Source organism: Anas acuta, chromosome 4, assembly GCF_963932015.1.
Source record: "Anas acuta chromosome 4, bAnaAcu1.1, whole genome shotgun sequence".
Classification (NCBI taxonomy): domain Eukaryota; kingdom Metazoa; phylum Chordata; class Aves; order Anseriformes; family Anatidae; genus Anas; species Anas acuta.
In genome coordinates, this window is record NC_088982.1 from 17,979,342 (window position 1) to 18,000,429 (window position 21,088).

The 21,088-nt window shown below is 35.2% G+C and overlaps 1 protein-coding gene across 1 annotated transcript in view; it reads right to left on the reverse strand.

The window, feature by feature from the left end:
- ADGRA3 (adhesion G protein-coupled receptor A3) overlaps positions 1–21,088 on the reverse strand; it is a 53,085-nt gene that overhangs the window by 13,829 nt on the left and 18,168 nt on the right. Inside the window, exons 3-10 of the mRNA XM_068680030.1 lie at positions 17,268–17,339; positions 15,836–15,907; positions 14,842–14,913; positions 13,433–13,593; positions 11,911–12,124; positions 10,893–11,057; positions 4,160–4,361; positions 1,064–1,213 (exon numbers count right to left, since the gene is read on the reverse strand). Of these exons, the coding sequence (XP_068536131.1) occupies positions 1,064–1,213; positions 4,160–4,361; positions 10,893–11,057; positions 11,911–12,124; positions 13,433–13,593; positions 14,842–14,913; positions 15,836–15,907; positions 17,268–17,339 (1,108 nt within the window). The remainder of the gene's footprint in view (positions 1–1,063; positions 1,214–4,159; positions 4,362–10,892; positions 11,058–11,910; positions 12,125–13,432; positions 13,594–14,841; positions 14,914–15,835; positions 15,908–17,267; positions 17,340–21,088) is intronic.

The window sequence follows — 21,088 nt, forward strand, 5'->3', positions numbered from 1 at the left end:
CAAATCAAACCAATTAAGATAAAAATACATCAAAGGCAAGTCTGAAATTGCCAATGAATTTAACTTAGGACATTTTCACATCAACTATTACCTTCAAAAATGGCAAAACAATGTCAGATTGTGTCACCTTACAGACAATAAATCACACCTGAGAAAAGAATACCCTTATAATGTAACAAATAAGGCAGCAATCTAAAACATGTTTCTACTTTCAGCTCGATAGAAAACTGGCTATTTAATGAACTTACGTAATTCCAAAATACACAAAAAAAAATCCAACTTATGATGGTAAAAACAAGTTGTAGACTGAAAATTCTCCAAGAGTTCTGCAAAGAATTTACAGCTGGCATTTATGGTTTGCTGAGGGTGGAGGGGGAAATTTGGATGCTTTTTTGTGTACAAATTTAAAACCAAGGCATTGTGGTCTACAATTGCCCAACATGCACTGTACAGTGAGATCAACATAACCTCTGTTCAGCAGTGAAACAGAGAGTTCCTGCCCACTGGTGGGACTGTTTAACCACTCACATTTTTCTCCCCGACAATGAGCGTTCTCTAAGATTTTATTTTCATGTTTTATCTTATATCCTGCAAGATACAGGAATACTGAAAACCTTAGAGATACAGCTCAATACTGAATAAAGACATCCTGCCACGGTGGAAGGGGAGAAGATAAGTCTTGTTTTATTCATTATTGAGAGGATCTCTGAGGCTTTCATTATTTATCTTTTTAGATAAGAACATGCCAATGAAAACCTGTGTGACCCACTCCATATTAAATAAAAACAGACTTACTGTACCTATCTCCCTGCTCCAGTGCTGACCAGAGGTGTTACTCACATTACAGGTCCAGTGAATGCTGGATGATCTCAGCGCCAATGCAAAGTCTGTGACCATGGGTCAGCAACTTCAGGGACCTACTAAACAAACAAAAACACGGAATAGCATCTAATAAACCACTAACTCAGTGCCTGCATCTACTGTTGAAAAGGCTTCACTGCTCAGAATACTTTAGGACCAACACTGTGGTTATCTTTAAAGCGACGACAAGTTATCCAGTTACCTCTTTATATTTTTCCGCAAATCTTCCAAATTTCTCTATCATTTCAGCCACAAAAATAACATCCATCTTATCAGAAAAATTTGCTGCTTCAACAGTGTAAGCCAAGAGCTGTCTTGCTGTTGCAACTGCATTAGTGAGGTTGAGAGGCATCTACATAAAGAAAAACATTTGAGAAAAGTGAAAGCTTTAAGTACTATAGAGAGGAAACACTTCAGCAATTAAAAAAACAGCATTTGCCAAAGAGGCTAACAAATCCCACAGGGATCATGGGAGACTTCAAACAGTGTTTGAACTAGCCAGAACTACCAGTATATCTGATAGCAACACCACATTTGAAAATACGCCAAAGAACCAACATTATCTGCAGCCACAAGACCTTTTTTGTCCAGTTGTCTTGGAAAGTAGATGTTGCACCATGAACAGCAAAAGAGACTTTATTGTTAAATGCTTATTTTGCTTTGCATGAGAGCCTGAGTAATGTAAAGTTTCTAAAAATACAGCATTTTATAGTAAGAGAAGCCAAAAGAAATTCCAACACACCACTGCTGTAGCACTCACTCTTGATTCTGTAATTACTGGAACTGTTTGGAACTGAACACGCATAAACAACAAACCCAAGGCAGATCCTCCGTATAACAAATCTGATCACTTCATTCCTGAAACAAGGACAGGCTAAAAAAATTATTTACCACTAAACAGTACACAACTCCAACAAGCCTGAGGTAGCAGGGCCCCAAAATGATAAATTTCACACAGGACAGTGGAACGCTGTGCAAAATGTAATCTGCTTGTATTCAGATGCTGTCTATCCACGATGATCTAAAGTAGAGACCTCTCTTCTTTCCATTATTTGGAGTCTGGACATACAGTCTGCCCTACTGAATTTGCAATCTGCCACGTAAACATGGCTATATGTTAGTCCCTGCAGGCCGTAGCTCACATACATAGAATTCAATGCAACTAAAGGAAGATTCTTTTTTCCAAAACACCATTCACAATTTAAATGACTCAGAGTTCCATGTCATAACAGACACTGAACAATGTAAACTTTCAAATTCAGATATTTTGTGAGGGTTTTTTTTGAACTTTAAACATTAATTTCTTTTCACCAAGAACTATACCTTTATATACAAATTTATATAAAAATAAAAATGTTTATAATGCCACAAAGGTTTCCTGCCATTTAAAATGTACGCCTCTATTCTATTTAGATTACTTGGCAGAGTTCTAATGTTCAAAACAGCTCATCAACTACTTTGTGTACAAAGACTCTAATGATGCTTATAATATCATTATTACATTTAATGTTAGTCTCAAAGAGACAATAAACTTCTGTGCAGAATACTGGTAGAAAGACTTCCAGACCTACTACACGTAAAGAGAGGAAAGCTCTAATGAGTAGAAAATAACCCCCAAAAAATCAAAACATGCCACTCCTCTCTTTAAAGAAAAAAAATGGAAAGCTTTATTTCAACCTGTTCCCATATTTTTAAGAAGGATCAAATGCATTTTAAATTTCCTAACACAAAATTGGCAATGTTCTTTTACAACCTGAAAAACATTGGCTAACAAAACAGCTACAACAGGTTGAAATCATCCAGGCTCCTGAGCAATTGCAGCCATAAATTGACGCTGCAGCATGTAGTCAGTAGTGCCGGGCTGTTACAGGCCCTGCTGGAAAACGTGAATTCTCAAGTGAGGAAAAATGCAACCCAGATACATCAAAGGTTTTAATAAGCAAATACTTGACCTTACTGTGTCCCACAATGGGACAATAATGGATCCCCGGCATCACCTCTCACCTATTAACCACTTATTGAGCACTCCCCCCCCTTTAACCCTCAGCCACAGCATACACCTCCCGTGCTAGGAATGTAAGGGAGCGCTACACACAGTTATGTCAACCCAAGTTCAACCTGGGCCACAACAGGCAGTTTTCTCCCTTTCTCTCCCTCCCATTCATCTTACACAAGTGTTCACTGATCCCCAGGGAACCAGAGAGGAAAGGTAAATGCTAGTAAGTTGGTGCTGTTAAGTATACAGAGGGAGCAAGTCAGCAGCTACCAATCTACACAATATGCATGCAGTTCAATGCTTTTACTTCAGGCTAGATTTAGTCCAAGCCTCTGGACATGAAGCACTCAACCATACATGTAAGTCAAAGACATCCAGAAAACACATACTGGTTTAGATCTCAACTCCTATATAGAGGGTGTGGTGCTTCTGATGCACAGTTTTCTCTAAAGGAATATGAGCTCACACAAGGAAATGTTGTGAATTGATGAAATGTGGTAATCCCTCCCTGAGGTCAGACAAGAGCTATTGGTAGCAGACAATGGCCTGTGCTACCAATATCATCAACTCAAGAGGTATAGTTGTATTACAAATAACTAAATTTCTCAGACCTCCCTATTCCCCTCTGTTGCACAGGTGCTACTGATCTGACACTAGTCACTGTGTTGATGTTCTCTAGTACCTATACACACAGGGTTTACATACACTGTTTTACAGTGATGTACCAAAAGCACGCATTAGCTAGAGATAAGCCTCGTAAGTAGTTTGAGCAGAAAAATATTGTTTCAAAGCTACACTACTTTTTTTTTTTTTAGTAAATACAATCAGATTATAGAGGCCTAGGCAATAATTGCTACTTTTACTCGTAAACTCTCATTAACCACAAAAAAACTATTACAGGCTTACTGCAACAGAGGCTGAGCAGCATTTGCCCACTCTATGATTATTATAATGAAAATAGCTGTTCTGTTACAAATTGAACCTGCCTTGTTTCCTTACAGAACATCGGCAGAATAGGGCATCCAGCTGACAAATATATTCAAGACATGTACCATTCAGCCTCTCTAAGCTTTACACAAGCACACTAAGGAATAGAATTTCCTCATGCTCTCAAACTTGGGGCATCCAAAATAGATCAAGCTCTTAACATAAACCTATGAGTTCTTGCATACTCAGAGTCATTCTTTTTTCATAATTCAATCAAGACCCACCAGTTTTACCTATGTAAAAGAAATGGTAAAATAGGGTTCTGAGTTTTTGTTTTCATTAAAGAATTTGATTTCATAGATACAAACAAATTACCTGATTGAACATATAAAGAACTCGAGTCACATCGTTTGCATATTGGCACCTAGAATAGTCCTCCTCTGCCCAGTATCCTCCCCTGTCACATCTGCGCCAAGCTCTTCTCTCATCTTGTGAGTTGCCAGGATATATCCCACTGCCAGCAGAATAACGTGTACACAGCAGGTAGGCTGTGATGCCTGCCAATGTTCTAGGCCACCTGGGGAGTCAGAAGCAAAAACCAAAAAAAAAAAAAAGACAAATTTACATGACAAGTAAATAAAAGGATTAAGCACTACAACATGAAATAAAGAGACACTCAAAACTAAGCATCTCTAAACTATTTAAAGGGCCACCTTGGCTCGCCTTCAGTCCTTTCAAGCTGTTCGTATTTGAGAGCACTATTAACAAAATGAGTACTAATGCCTGCAAGCTTTTCTTCATTCTTTCATAAGGTTGCAGGTGGAGTGAAAAAGGTGCCCATACAATTGCTAGGAACAGTTTACAGATTTTCTTCTAAAAGAAAACAAACCTATTTCATGAAAAAAACTGTATTAAAGCTATATAAATACTTGTTAAAAATAACAGTAGCAAGCGCTGAAATTTTCTACTTGTCCTGTTCACATGCATCACTAACTTCATCAGAGACTTCATTCGTATTAACACTAAACTGCAGAAAACAAACCAATTCTGAAACAGTGGTAGTGGTACTACCACTGACTGATTTTGCAACCAAACATATACCAAATAGAAATTAACATGAGAGGGAAATGTTGATTAAATAGGAAGGGATTACTTTAACTAAAGTGACAGAGAACTAAGATTAAGGAAACCAGAATATTCTCCATTTTCTCTTCTGTAATTTTACTGTATATCTATAGATTCATATACACAGATAAAAATGAGTAAGAATAAACACAAAGTTAAATTGCAATACACATTCAAAACCTAAGAACTGTTTCAAAAGAGATATAAGAATATAAAGAAACAACAATTGAATTAAGCTGCAACACTGAGAAAGGAAAGGACAAGAAATGCCAGCCAGTCTGCCATGCTTCCTGCCCTCTCCCCAGTAAGATATGAATAAAATATTGCTTACATTCAGAACACTAATGCTTAAAATTGAAAGCAAAACCACATATACCTACAATACAAAAAGCCAAATATCTCAAATCTCACAAGCTAACATATAAGGTACAACTAAAACCAACAGCAAAAGAAAGCTTCATTCCATCACCCCAGGCTTTCTGTACCATAATCAAGTCAAGCCAAAGCAAGCTCTTTGAAGAGCCTGAAGAACCAACACACTTCTCAGTCTTAAGAATTTCTATTATCTTTACACAGAGCAGTTGTATCCAAAAACTGGAAAAAAAAAAAGTTATTTTTAATTCATATCTCTGGACTGTATGTCAGTAAATGGCCAATTAATCACTGCTATTATCTAAATTAACATATTTGCAGAACAAATTACCTAAATTTGAAAAAATACAAATTTCTGCATTTGAAGGAGACTGGAGTAAATACCTTAAAAAACGTTCCACTTCAGGGAAGTAAAATGTAAGTAATATTAACAAAACATAGAAGTTGAGTTCTAGTATCACAGTATTCTGTGATAAACAACAATTCCAGGGAATGGTTTATGATCAAATTGTCTTACATAATACAAGACATTAACCATCTCCAGTATCCTGAAAGTCCTCTCTATCTCAAATTCCTGTGAATTTCTAGTCAACTCCAAGCACCTTCAGCAGCAGAAGAAAAGCATTGCAGGCATTTTGGCAGAGATTACTTCGGTTTGGTCAAAACAAGCAACTCACAAAATGATAGCTTAAAATGACAGAATCCTTAAAATGCATGAGTCATGGCATCACCATAAAAATCAAAAGTCAATAAGGAATCTAATGGAAAAGATTAGACAATATAATTACAATAAACCAAAAGACGAAATACAGGTTTAAATTTTTGTGCATTTCTAACAGCTTGGCATTACCAATCAATTTGCCATACTGCAGTGACATAATTGAGATAAGATATGGAGACTTCATATGACCATCACCATAATATCTGAGTACTAGATGAGAAGAAAGGTGATTATTTGGGTCTTGTAGTATAGCTTCATTCAGCCTAGTACACATGCCTCAAGGGCCACTTCAAGAAATTAATAAAAGGGTCATTATTCAACCTATATCAGGAAGGAAAACTTATACCAGAATTAATGGCAATAGAGGGTGCTAAAAAGAAGATGAAAAAAAAAAAAGCAGAGATTGAAAATGCCAGCAATTATGTACTGGTATTTTATACAATGTAAACAATTTCAAAGATTAGGTATAGATTCTGTAATTATTTATCATATCTCCTGTAGAGAGGAAAAGCCAGCAGAAAGGACAAAACCTTTCTTATGAAAATCACAGCAGCCTCTGTTAAGTGCTGCAATCCCAGTTGCAAACTTAGAGCAACATTATGTGCATCCTTGTAAGCTAACAGAAGTAATGGTGCTGGATCATGTCTGAACAACTGATTGTGGACAGAGCAAGTTACAGATCTGCTGGGAAGTGAGGAAGGGAGTACAACATACTATACATGATAAATATTTCCAAATCACTGAAATTCCTGCATGGGAAAATCAAAACAGCCCAATCTGTGTGGATTTGGGGAAAAACAACTAAAAAGTTGAGTTATTTCTAAGCTCCTACTTCTTATGGATACAAAAAGCCTTCAGAGGATGAAGTAAACAGAAAACAAGCAGCTAAAAGACAACTGAAGAATCAGTTAACAGATACTGGACGACGTGCAGGCCCACGAACACTTTGGGGAATACATCCAAAACACAACTTCCAGGAAGCAAAGATTCAGGTTTCCAGAAATACTGACATCGAAATTTCAAAATGCTATTTCCTTGACAAAAACAATTTTTTTTTTTTTTTTAAAGATTAGGTTTCTACATCAATGCCAGCACTTTTAAAGGTATATCTATGTCTCTTTACACACAATTCTCTAAAAGCTGTATTTTTCCAAAGGCTTTTAAGTTGAAGTGTGGCTGCCTCAGTTTTGACTGAATATGCCGCATTACAGACTGAGCGCCGCGTGGTGTTATACTAACTTGAACTCTGCGGTCCTACCAGATGTTGTATGACATGACCTCCAAGACGATCAGGAAAATATTTTAATCGAAAAATGGCATGTTCAATTCCTTTGCTCACTACTCAGAACATTAGGAAAAAAAAAAAAAAGAAAAAAGTGAAACAGCAGGATTCAACTAAAAAGCATTTTTTTTTTCCAGCAATAGTTTTAATTATTACATTTAAATATTGCATTTCTAAGCAAGTATCATTGGTAAGCTATATATAGCTTCTGGAACTTCCGCAGCTGTTAAATGGGAAGAATGAGTTTCAGTGTAACACTAATTCCTTAATTCAACAAAGATTATTAGATGATCACAAGATGGTTTGTCTCTTTTCTCTTTGTACATCTCTATACTTCCCTTATTTTTTTATGCATCTCTTTCCTTTTTGTCACGATTCCTTTATTCCTACTACATTGGCTTTTCATTCATCTCCCTACAGAGCATTTTATCATCTTTTACCACAATCTTCTCAAAAGAAGACTGGCAACATCAGACAGTCATATAGCCGCTACTACTTTTCTAGCAAATTTAATCATTTACAGAAACAATTTGCTAATAAAGCTCATACATTATGTATCTAATGATTTAGAAAGCTTTCCACTTAAATGGCCTACTGTTTATATCCAGTTTAAACTCCCAAGCTTCCTGCCATAACTTCCCATATGCAAAACCAATAGAAATAAACACAGTCACTAAAAGCACCTTCTGGGGAACTCAAGTCCCTTGCCCTTTTCCCTCTCCTGGTCCCAGTACTCCATGTGCAGGTGTAAGTTTCTCTGTAGCCCAGCAGTGAATCAGATAGGGGAACTGACTCCAGCTGTAGCTACGCTTCCCTAGTTCCCCATTTTTCCTTAGTGAATGTTAATCTTAACTGTTCTCAGCCATGAACTGTTTCCCTCCCCAGTACGTGCATGAGATGAGGTACTCTGCTCTTCCCTGAAGCAGGGTTCAAAAGGTGAACAGCGATATGAAATTCTCATCATGGAACAAAGGCTGTGTAACTTTGGCTGCATTCTTCATTTCTTGGGAGCCTAAGCTTGAATGTCTTCCACACTTTAACCGATGCTAGCAGAAGTGAACATTTGGACTGTATTAACTCTTACTTCATCACTGTTTATAATTATGTGCTCAAAATCTATCATATATACATGAGTAGACAGCTGTGGGGAAAAATAGGATTCATTTATATTTATACACTGTAATTTAAATTTCAGAAAGAAAGAGCAAGACCATGAGGTTATAGAAGCATTCTTTCTTTCATGCTTATTTTTAATGCTGTTTTGAAAACATTTCTTTGAACAATAACTTTTAGTAACAATGGGTTTTGATACCGTAATTTCATTAGCTTACAAGCAGTCGAATATTTTTTATTATTATATCTAATAATTTTCTAAATTCAACATAACAATTACATTTTTAAGATTAATTTAACCTTGTAACAGTTTTCAAAAGGATAATTCTTACATTTATGACAATTCTATCAACTACCAGCCTATCAGCTACCAGCAGAAAGTTATGCCAAACAACACTTGAAGGATTTACCGAAGCAGAAGCAATAGGTTATATTTTAACATACAAATTATATTTTCTATTCATTCATGGATTGTAATGTATTCTGGGATGTCTGCTAAGACTTAAAAGAATACGTATATTAAAAAACAACAAAAACGATTCCCATGATGGAGACAGCTTTTAGCTAATCCTTATGAACTCATGCTAAACCATCATTACTGCACCAACTAAAGACAAACATTCTCCGTCACAACACTTCACTCTCCCATCTTTGAAAGGATAAAAATCTAGCTGCCAATTCTGAAGCAGCTTTTCAGCTAAAATGACTAGCCAGTTCCAACTAAAAAACTATAAAATCAAATTCACCTAGGATCATTTACAGCCATCTGCTCAGAACCATTTTCTCACTAGTCAAAGCCGTATTTCCATATGGTCTCAAAGGTGAAAAATTACTCTTTATTATTACTCTACCTAAACTACAAATGGAAGGCTGTTATAGTGAACTCAGACACAGTGAAGCTTTTGATAAGCTGAACATTCCCTGAAATCTTATTTCTTTCCCTTATTTCTTTCCACTGAATTCCAGAGGGGGTAAATCCTATTACACTCAACAGTCATTGAACTGCACAGGTTAATTTAATGGAAAACACTTTGAAAAAAGCCTTTACCATCTGTTTTCACCTCTAATGGCAAATCAAAGAAGAACAATTCACGCTTGCATCATAAAAAAAGCGTAAGTGATTTAAATAGATGTGTATGTTCTTTGATGAATACAGCATGCATCTGTTTGACTTTCTTCACCTTTTATCTTGAGCAGGAAGTTCTCATTTGCTAATGTAGCGCTCATCCCTGCAGTAGGAACCACTACAGTGTAAAAGGAAGATATTCACACTGTTTCCTACATAAATAATTCATTATAACGTGAAAGTGAAACTCTTCAGTAATTCCAAATTGCCTTTGTGCAGCAAGTTGATCTTAATGTTTCTTCCCTACTAACAGTTCCCTAGTACCCAGATGGCCACTACCTTTCTCCTCAAAAATGTCCAGCTGATGAACAAGAAGATGAACTCAACCCAAATGTTCTCAGCTGGGGCTTTACCTGAATTTTTGCTAGAACTGGGGAAGGCCTTTTGTACTTGAAAGCATGCCTTCTCTCCCCCCATAAACTACGTCTCAGCAACATGCTTTAACTTGCTTTTAATTTCTTAAAATGTTAATGGTCTTAGATTATTTCTACATAAAGACAACTTTAAAGAGCCCTAATGTACACAGGGAAAGGAAGAAAGTTTATTAATGTAAACAGATCAACATAGCCAAGCAGCATAAAGGAACATAAATGAAAAGCAGTTATCACATTAAGAAACCCTACAACCTGTAGTGCAAATATGCGCTATGACATACACTAATTCTCAGCAGGAGCTACTGTAGGGAGGTACAACAGAGAGTATTATAAAGGGAATTACCTTACATACAGAGAATCTATACAGAAGCTATCTGTTACAGCTGGCACCTCCAGGAGTAACGTGTTGTTAGAGTGACCAGCAGCAGAAAGATCAGAAAAGGGAAAACAGGTGAAGAGGTAAGAACAAAAAGACAACATAATCTGCAATATCCAACACAATGGAATATCAGAACTAGCACTACAATCCCAACAATCATAAAAAGGAAGCAACATTTATAATATTCACTTGAATATTCAGGGAAAAAAAAAAAAACACAAGACTGTTTCTTATACAGTTATTTTGTCGTATGAAAGCAGGAAAAGTTTTTAAAAACCAGAATGACAACCTGGTGGAAAACCCAATCCACCAGTATGCATTCTAACTCTAACTTACAGCTCATTTTAAAAGTTTTAATCTATTCTAATAATTTAAATTGTATATATCATGATATCATAGTTTAATTTCCATCTATTACAAAGATGTGAGTTTACAAGCTCAAAAGTTAAGTATTCCAGTTGTGTGCATTTCTTTCAACACGTGCTAACCATGAACAGCTAAAAATTTATCACTTACAAATGAACATCCATTTAATTTAGGTGCCTTTAAAGCAATAATGTTTGAGTTAAAAACAGAAGTAAACAGACTTTTTCTGAGAAAAAGTGATGTTACCAACCTGAAATCTCCTTTATTGTTCACAACCCTCTCTGGAGGGCAGTATTGCGCAGAGCTTTCTAATACCACAATGTCTACTGTCCTCGTATTATTCCCACGTCTGGTTTGTACGTGGCAACCCCAGTTTCCTGTGGAGCCAGCCTGAATGTTTGAGATTGTCAGTGCACTGGGAAGACAAAATAAACAAACAAAAACCCCAGCCTTGCAACAAGATTCCCATAAGTTTTACCAAAAGGATTAATCAAGTACAGAAAGACAGTGGAAGAAACAACCAGTTACACAGAACTGTGAGTAATCTTGTAAGATCACAGCTATTTATAAGTGCACTGTGATTAACAAAAATGTTTTCTATTCTTCTAGCTCTCAATTACGACAAGGCAGTGAAGAAAGAAAACGGCCATTAGAAAAAGTTCCTTGACTTTTGAAAGAATAGATGAGAAGACAATTCCATTAATTATTACCACTGTTCTTAAAACAAATTTTTAATAGTTGTTGCAGAAATGCCAAACTAAAATAATATTCCAAATACATAACTTGTGATAAAAGTTAACACCCTTATTTACTAATACGATTACTTAATATATAATCACTTTGTAGACAGTGAAAAATCAAAAATCTGTTGTAGGTGGAATAAATGATACAGATCTGATGGAGAACTTCCATATTACCAGTTGTGGTGTAGTCCAAAGGAAGAGGGAACAATTCATGAGTTCACTTAAAAACCCCATTCTTGCCATCTTAGGATGGTAAAATTACAAGTGCATCGTACCACGAAGCTGTCTTATATGAAATGCAATGTTAAATCCGTGTGTGTGTGTATACACATGTGTCAGCTACGCGATCTCTAGAGCTCCCTCCTAAATATTTAGAAATATCATACATGATATCTTAAATTACCTGATTTAACTGTTACTATGTCCCTGCAAGGACGTTTCTCTCTACGTACCCAGCAAGAAACTGCTGGGGGGCTGAGGGGTAGATGGGAAGTGGGAGAATACTCTTTCTCCATAGTGATTTACCTTGCAATCAGTGAGCAGTTATGAATCATGTTTTTTTCAACAAAAATACCCTGGGATTCATCAGTTTCCACTATCTTTCCGTCTTGGTACCACAAGACTTGCATGTCTTGATCAATATACGAAGCCATACATTGGAAGGGTAGACTATCTCCTTCAAAAACAACCTGGCGGTGAGATGGAGTCATATAGAAAGATGGTAACTCAAGAGGAGGCTCTAGAAATTCAAGAAATAAAAGCATAATTAATACCAAAAATGTTTTATAAGCATTCTTCAGAAAACGAGACAAATTCATTAACTGTATATCAATTATTGATTCAATCGCACTGTAAACTACAATTTGCAAAATTTATATGCAAAGAGCCACATCTGATGCATCAGAAATTCAAACTATATCCTTTTTCAAAAAAAAAAAAAAAAGTATTCCTTTAATGTAGTACATTCCCAAAGTCATTTGCTATCCTACATCCACGTGAATGAATATAAATCTGAAAGAAGAATATCCCTATGCATTTTATTTCTTTAATTTCTTTAAAATTTTTCAACACTAATATTTGAAAATCATATATATAATACTATGCTTATGAAGTCGATATTCCTCTTCTCAGGATATCCTCTTCCACTGGCAGAGCACAACTGATGCTTATGCCATGCGCTTCTCTAGCAGAAGTCTGACAAAGAAAAGCAAGCCACTTCTATAAACATCTCAGTTATTCTGAAACACTATTGGCAAGCCTACTGTAATTTATAGGTAATACAATGTTTTTTTTCCTTCTTTCCTAAAGCCATAGGACATACCCTGAAAGGCTATTTGAGGCAGATCTACCGTTAGGCACAGAAGACTGCCAAGCATTTCCTGAACCCGTCAAAAAATAATCTGAGTAGTTCAGTGTGCATTCTAGTCCTTCTCTAGTAAGAGAAAGCTCTAAGAACAACCCAGTGTAGTGGTATTCCCCCTTCTTCTTAAATAAAGCTACTTTCTCACAAGTTTTTCTTGTATGTATCAATCACATAACCGACCAGAAAATTATTACACTGACTCTCCCTACCCCAATTTTACTTATTTGCATTGGAAACTAAACAACAACAAAATTAAAAAAATATATAAAATACCATAAAATAAAATCAGTGATAAGATGAAGACCTTTTTAACTTCAGACTTTGGCTTGGAATTATTTGTGTGTATGAGAAGCCAGATAACTAGACTGGGGAAAAAATAATAACAGTTTCTGATTCCTCTCATGAAGTTTAGGTAAAAATCACTTAAAACAAGTATTAGAAGGAAAAGGCATCACCACTCATCCTTAATTTCTACGGACTAACATCTGTAATCAAAAACTTATTTCCAAAAAGCAAACAACACTGGACAAGGAATAAAACCAAGTCTTTAAAAACAAATCACTCTTACCACATTCCATACAAGTGATTTATTTCAAGAAAATAAAACTAAAAAAGCCTGTTCAATAATTTTAACACAATAGCAAATGCATTAGAAAATAAGTGTCAGTTGTCAGAAGTGCTTACCGCAGGTCAGAAGCTCCTGCTTAACACCCGTCACCGTCTGTGACTGCAGTGATTTGGGATAGGCACATTTAGTTTCACGTACAGTTATATTTCTTTCCTTTAGCCACTGATGCATCCAGAGTATGTTACAATCACAAAGAAGATAATCAGTCTGAAATTCTCTGCAATGCAAAACGAGTATTCACAATGATGAAATGAGACACTTGGAGGTCTGAAAGCTTTACAGAACAGCTGCAGATGCCTCTCGCAGGCACAGACACACTGTCAACAGATGACCAAACCCCACAACACAGCCGCCTGGCCTACTACCACATATTGGAAGGTACTCTAATAACCCTGCAAGCTCTGGTGTCATGTCAAAAGCAAACAATCCTCAAGAAATGTAATCCTCTCAGTAAATACAGATAACATCTAATATTTGCGTATGAAATAATTTCTAGTATTTTTTAAATAATGTGCCTGAATATGCATCACCACGACTTAAGAGCACGCTTCATCGACAAAAGGCTTATTTAGCAATCAAATGCTTTAACATTAAAATCAACAAAAATACAAAAAGCATCCTCTCATTTATTTCTGTTACAAGAGCCACCACTCACACAATTTTAACGATAGTTTTATTCTGCTTTATATGCAAATCACATAAGGCTTACCATTGATTCATGAAATCTCTGTAGAGCTTAATACTTTCTACTAAAACAATACACCAAATCCCCCATAGGTGTCTGTTGTACTCAAAGTAAAAAACAATTAGTCTGTTTAGAAATAGTTAAAATGGATCAAAACGGATCATTGTGCCTACACACTGTTTTATCCTCTATTAAAAACAATTTATTTCTATTTTTGCAAATGTCTTGAGGATAGCACATCATAGGCTGAACACTTCAAACACTAAACCAACATTCTTGTGAAACTCCATTTGGTCTTTGTTCACAGGCATTTCTCCAGATATAGGTTTTAAATAAATATATGATCCTATTTAATATGAAGTATTTATGTATGAATCATACATATGGAGTAAAACTTCAGAAGTCCAGAAGCTGCTATAGCATTATTCTCGCAGAGCTTTGTAACACATTGAACATTTTGAAGGTTTTTCTATAAACACAGAGTATCGTGTTTTTATATTGTATGTTTGCATGCACATTTCCTATACACTTAATTCAGGCTTTAAAAAATGCTATTATGATATTTAAAAGTAAAATAGAAACTGAAGTATTAGCAAGTGAAAGCACTCACATTAATGTAAAAATCTCAATCAAAATCTGGAAAAAACTGTGGAAGTTTTGGATTTAACTATTTTTGTTTCACACAAAAGGCCATTCCAAGAAAACACTGAAGCATGTTTTAATAATGTAATTGTTTTTTAAAACACAAATGATCATTTTAAAATTAGATGCAATACTTACAGAGACTTTAGTGAACCAAGATGATCAAATGTTCCCTGTGTAAGTGTAGAAAACAGATTTCCAGAAAGATTTCTGAGAAATAAAAGTAAAAATGATTTCAATTCATGCTCGAGAGATTACTGTGAAACTTACTTACAAAGAAGATCCCTCTTCAACACAGCATTATTTTTTAAAACCTTTAAGTAACTATTATGGCACGCTGCCATAGTTCATAAGACTAAGAATTGTATCAAGTTCAAAAGCATAGCAAAAATCCCCAGATAAACTGTTCCCCAATACTTAGCTGAGGAATTTTTAAGATCGGGTACAAGGTTTAGTAGCATATACTTTATTATAAACAATTAGCATGTATTCAGTATACACTTCCAGAATTTTTAAAATAACTTCATTGTTTTCACTGAATTGATGTTGCTAACATGCTGAAAAAAATAAATAAATAAATAAAAAATTTATATAGTAAAACTTCAGTGGTACTTCAAAAACATCCCTTTTTTTTCCCCTCCACAGACAGTGAAAGTTTGTAAGAAACAAATAGCTAAGACAAAGAAACATTCTGTAATCTTAAATGTTATTTTATTAAAATAAATAAAGAATATTTACAAAATATGCAAAAAAGGCAGCAAAACACAACTATACTGATGCTAGGGTAAGAAAGCAGGGTTGTGTAAGCCTGACATACATTTCTACAGAAAATATTTTGTACGATCTGCTACTCTTTTTCCCCCAGTATAAGGAACTGGAGAAGTAAAAAAAAGTTCCTTTACTTTTCCGGTCAAGAAACTGGAAAACAGTTGCAAAGTAGACTACATAGTAGTATCCACTGGTTGTCTCCTGCCCTGCCCGTTTCTTTTTATCTTAAGCTTGCTACTGACCACAAACGGGGCATGTCTTTCATGCACACACTTAAAACAAACTAGTCCCTTTAAAACACAGAATGTTAACTTACATGAGAAAAATACTTAAGTGAAATAATACACAAAGAAATTATACTTACAGTCTAATAAGATTTACGAGTCCTCTAAATATGTCTGCATTCAGGCAGCCTATTCTGTTATTAGTTAGGTCTCTATCAATAGGAAAAAAGCAAAAATCAGAATAAACTATTTCATTTCAAAATGACATACAAGTCTGCAAACTGAAGTATTTCAACTAAGAGTCATGAGTAATGGAACGTACCATATATACATTTAGTCTTTTTCAGCAAAAATCAAAATGTATTTTTCTATGGATGTATGCACACACACTCCTTACCCCATTTCTAACTCAATAATGGTTTGCCTATATACAGTAAAATAAGCCTAACCTTTAACATAAGTCCCCTCAGAACAGGCTTGGCTTATATCACTACGAAGCATATTTTTGCATTTGTGTGGTATATTCATGTGCTACTTCACTGATTTTTTTTTTAGCCTGCCAAAGATATCTACACCAGTTTATTTACTGTATACAGGTATGAACATTTCAATGTTTATATTAATACATAAGCATTACATAATTTACGAGGTAAATCTTAGACTTAATAAGGAATAAAAATTAAGCCTGCAAGTTCCAGAATTGGTCCTTCAGCTTTATTTTTGAGGTTCTTGAAAGTGCAATTAGCAACAAAATCTCCTTTTCACTGAGCCAGATCATCTGAACAGTAACAAACATAAACACAATGAAAATTTAAGAGCAAAAGTTTCACACTGAGCAAAGGCCGGTGAAAAATAGAATTACTAGGACTTCCATGACTTAAAAATCGTCCCAGATATTTTGAAAAACAGAGTTAAAAAAAAAAAAAGCTGTCACACCAATATCCTGTTTTTCAAGTTTCATCTAAGACAGGATTTTTACAGCCAAGGTATAGATCCCTGAAAAATGCGTTAATGGAAATGTTGGCACAGCCTTCAGTAAAGTGGCATTAACAGCATAGTAACTTCAGCGTAATATTAATAGCAAGGGACTTTGTGTTCCACTATGACCCATAGAAAAAAAAATCACAGGGAGTTTAACATTTAATAAAGCAACACTTGATGGCATCAAAGCTCTGAGTGAACAACCCAGTGTTGTCTCAAGTCACTGAAATACTAAAAGAAAGGAATAATACAAGAGAGACTGCCAGTAAGATCAAGTGAGACTGCCAAGCCACGGGCAGTAGATGTTCTTCAGTCTGAAGACTGAAGCAGCAGTTCTTTTAGACTGAAAGCAGACTTTTATATTTATATATAGATGTAAATGTGTATATTAGACAGCAAAACTATATAGATACACACACTCCATCTTCAGAGATCCCTACCAACCCCTACAATTCTGTGACTGTGATACATATCCACCTTCTAACAGATAAAAAAAAAAAAAAAGATAAAAAACAAAGAAGATAAAAAGCAAACACACAAAATTTATTCTATTTCACCCCCATAAACTGGGGGGGAAGACCAGCTACTTACAGTCTTTTCAGAGATGAAAGTCCCAGAAAAGCTCCTGGATCTATAGTACTAATAAGGTTGTTCTTAAGGTCCCTATGTAGAAAAATTAAAACATCACAAAGTACCCATTAAATATAGGAATAAATACATGAAGATATACCTAGCTTGTCTTAGTCACTTGGCAAACTACCCCAAAACCCCATACAATACATTTGTAATTTTTGACATGTCTGTTGAAATTTGCAAACCTGTATTTTAATTAGAAAGAGGAATATAAACAGCATATATGTTCCTTTAAATATTCTATTGATTCTTAGCACATGAAAAGGTACAGTCAAAGACATTTTATCATACTATCCAAATAAATTATACCTGTTCAAGATGTATTACATTTGCTCATTATATAGTACAATACATTCTAGTTCAGTATCATTTTCTTCAGCCTATCCGCATTTTAATGCTTTAGTATTGCCCAACATCTACCAAAGCAGCAAAACAAGATCGTAAAAATATACCAGACAACTGAAAGTTTCCACTACCATTAACAGAAAAAAAAAAAAAAGCCTTGGCTGAAAATTCCACTTAAAGATGGCAAAAAGACTCAGAGCACAGATTTTTAAATCCTTCATTTCTAGAACAGGAGACTGTAGGGAATTAAAGTGACTATGTCATTAAACAGCTTTATTAACTGTACAAGTGATGTCCTTGTACAATAGTTTCAATTCCTGAATTAAGATATCCTGCAGATATGGCTTAGTTTGAAAGATCACAAGTAGCATCTCCCAGCATCTACAGAGTTTTGAACAAACTTTATCACTGCTAAAAATATTTTTACCTTCTTGCTCACCTAATATTTGTACCGTATTATTACTGAAATTTCTCAGGCATTCACTGTGACATGGAAAAGTTTTCACTCTTTTGGTAATGCAGGAAAGCTTCATATTTGAAAACAAAATTAGTAATTCCAATTAAAACCAATGTTTTAGTTAGCTGGGGTAGGAAAAAAAAAGCTCCTAGAACATTAATAGTTCTGCCAAAAAAAAGAACAGTACAAGAGGATTACATCTACCATCACACAGATATGCATGAATGAAAATACAAGTTCATCCCGAGATTTCACAATAGCATTTCCTGCAGCCAGATTAGTCAGACACGGTACAACAGACAATGCCAGGGCACATGGATCAGGCCTCACTGCCATACCTAATAAACATTTTAAATAGTTGAAATACTTCACATCTACCTTGCAGTATCACCAGTTAGTTTTAAATCAATCTATGTGTGTATATTGTGTATATTCTGCTCTCTTATTTCAACTTTATTTTCCTGCCCTGTGGGGAGCAGGGACTGCCAGCAGCATCCAAGGCAGTATTAGGAATCTGAAAATTTAATGTTTCTAAGCCTCTTTCAGAAGGCTGATAAATCCAGTCCCGATACTGTGACAAATCTGAGAATATGAAATATTAGTCATCACTTATTTACCATCAGTCTTTGGACAATGAAGAAAAATGATAGTCTCTTTTCATATTTAAAGCTTTAATTTGAAATCATACAACTCCCACTCGGGGAGAAAAAACCTTGGCAGCATGCCTTGGAAATCCACTAGTTTAGATTATCTTTAATTTCATTACTTTAATTCAAATTGTACTCTCTGATACATCTCTTACTTAAATTCCACACTTCAGTGGAAAAACAAACAAACCAACCCACAACAATGTAGCTTAAGAATTATAAGAGTTTTATTACTTCCAAAATCTGTTTCAGATTAGTTTATAAAAAGTGACCAGTCTGATTTATACATAGTATTTTTTTTCCTCCTCTTAATAGGTCTTAAAACAAGTTCCAGAGGGATAATTAAACCAGAATTAACATTTTTTTTAGAAAAGAAATGCCAACAATTGTCATGTTTTCATAGAACTCATTCAATGGATGCTCCGTATTTTTTAAATAAGATAGCAAAGCATTAATCAACAACTATATTAAAATATTTTAAAGCAAACAAACAAAAAAAAAACCAACATCCCAAATACCCAAAGCGATAGCTTTTTCTCAACCTGCAACAACAACAGTTGGGGAGTCTGCATTTTGGGATTTTTCCCACTCCCAGAGGCAATCATTTGGAAGACTAGTTATGTGTTCAGCTCTCAAAAAGCATTAGCAGATGAAAACTGTGAAACGTAAGAGACATTTAAAGAGCACAAATTAACACAGTACTGACATGTCTGGCAGCTCTCCTAAAATAGGATGAGATGTTGATGCCCAGGTGGTGCAGCTGCCAGGACTCCGGGATCTGGGACAGCTTCAAGAAGTGGCAGCTGTGGCCAAACTGACAGACTGGTCACATCCTCATCAAAGGGGTAGGGTGGGGAAGACGATCTCATTAGAAAGTTGTGTTTGGCTTTTAAGGGTTTTGTTTTATTCTTACCACTTTTAATATCTGCCAACAGAACTACTGATTTTTTGCAAATGGAATGTAATCATCTTATTCACTGATTTTAATTATTTTTTCTTTGGCAAAGCTTAACCAACAGGATATAGTGATAGATATTAATTTGTTCAAATAAAAGTTTATTTAAAAACACGGAAATCCACTAGAAGGGTTTCAGTTAGGGTAGTATTACAACTTCAAGCTCTATCTCATTGGCACATCTTTTATTTTACAGTAACTACATCTTCCATCTAGTAATTAGAAATACTGCTGAAAAACAACAAAAAACACAAGCCAGGCAGATGAGCAATCTTGAACTGAGAAGCTATATTAAAAAAAAATAAATTTCCTTAAATCTACAGAACACTGCAGATGAGGATGCTCTTGTATTTGTCAGGTGAGGCAACTAACTGGGATTAGGATCATAGGAAAACTTAAGTTTGCAGGGATCGGTAGAGGTCATATAGTCTGGCTAAAAGCAACAACTGTGTCAGATGAATTGCTCCACTATGATATCCAGTCAGGTCCTGAAAACCTGAAAGGATGGAGATTTTACTGTCTTATCATGCAACCTCTTCCAGTGTTTAATTATTCTCATTAGAAAGGATTTTCTTATTCTCAGTCTTTTTTTCCCCACAAATCCACAATTAAGCAGGCAAATACCAACTTCTCAATAAGCAAAAATGTTGATGCCTAACAATCAACCCGAATGTTACTTGGCTAATATAACAAAAATAGAAATGAAAAAATATACTTGGATTTAACTGTGGTTTGCCATTAAAAAAAATCCTTCTATTTCATTAAAATTTAAAATTGTATTTCATTAGCCAAACGTCAAAAAAAACATGTGCATAAGTATCTAAAAATTACTTGTGCATAAATACACCCTATTTACAAACTTATCCTTTTCTGTCTCAGGACACAAAGATTGTTTAAGCAGTTACTTAAGCATCCTGCAGGCACAAATGATGCATATATGTACCTACTGGCATGTATACATTTAGGTCTCCACTACTATTGAGTAATCTTTTTTTTTTTTTTTTTAATAGAGCTTGAAAATTAATGGAAGAGAGATTAGCTTACAGGGACCTGTACTATATGAAATGCCTTTTCAAAAAGGAAATGGGGAGAAAGGACAAAGTATGAAGTTATAAAAATAGGTTAATCATTACATAAAGCCAACCTCTCCCTCCCACAGTTTTATAGGGTATACACAAAAGCTAGAGCCCAGACCAGAAGCCCTATTTTTTCTTTCCTTCAATTTCTGTGCCATTTCCCACAGTTCAGAACATTCCAAACTATTCAGTTTTGGAGCACTGGCTTTTCAGAGACTAAAGGAACATTTTCTCTCGTACCACTAATCTTTTAAAAATTCTCTCTGAAGCACTGCAAGGATAGGGCAAACAAATACCAT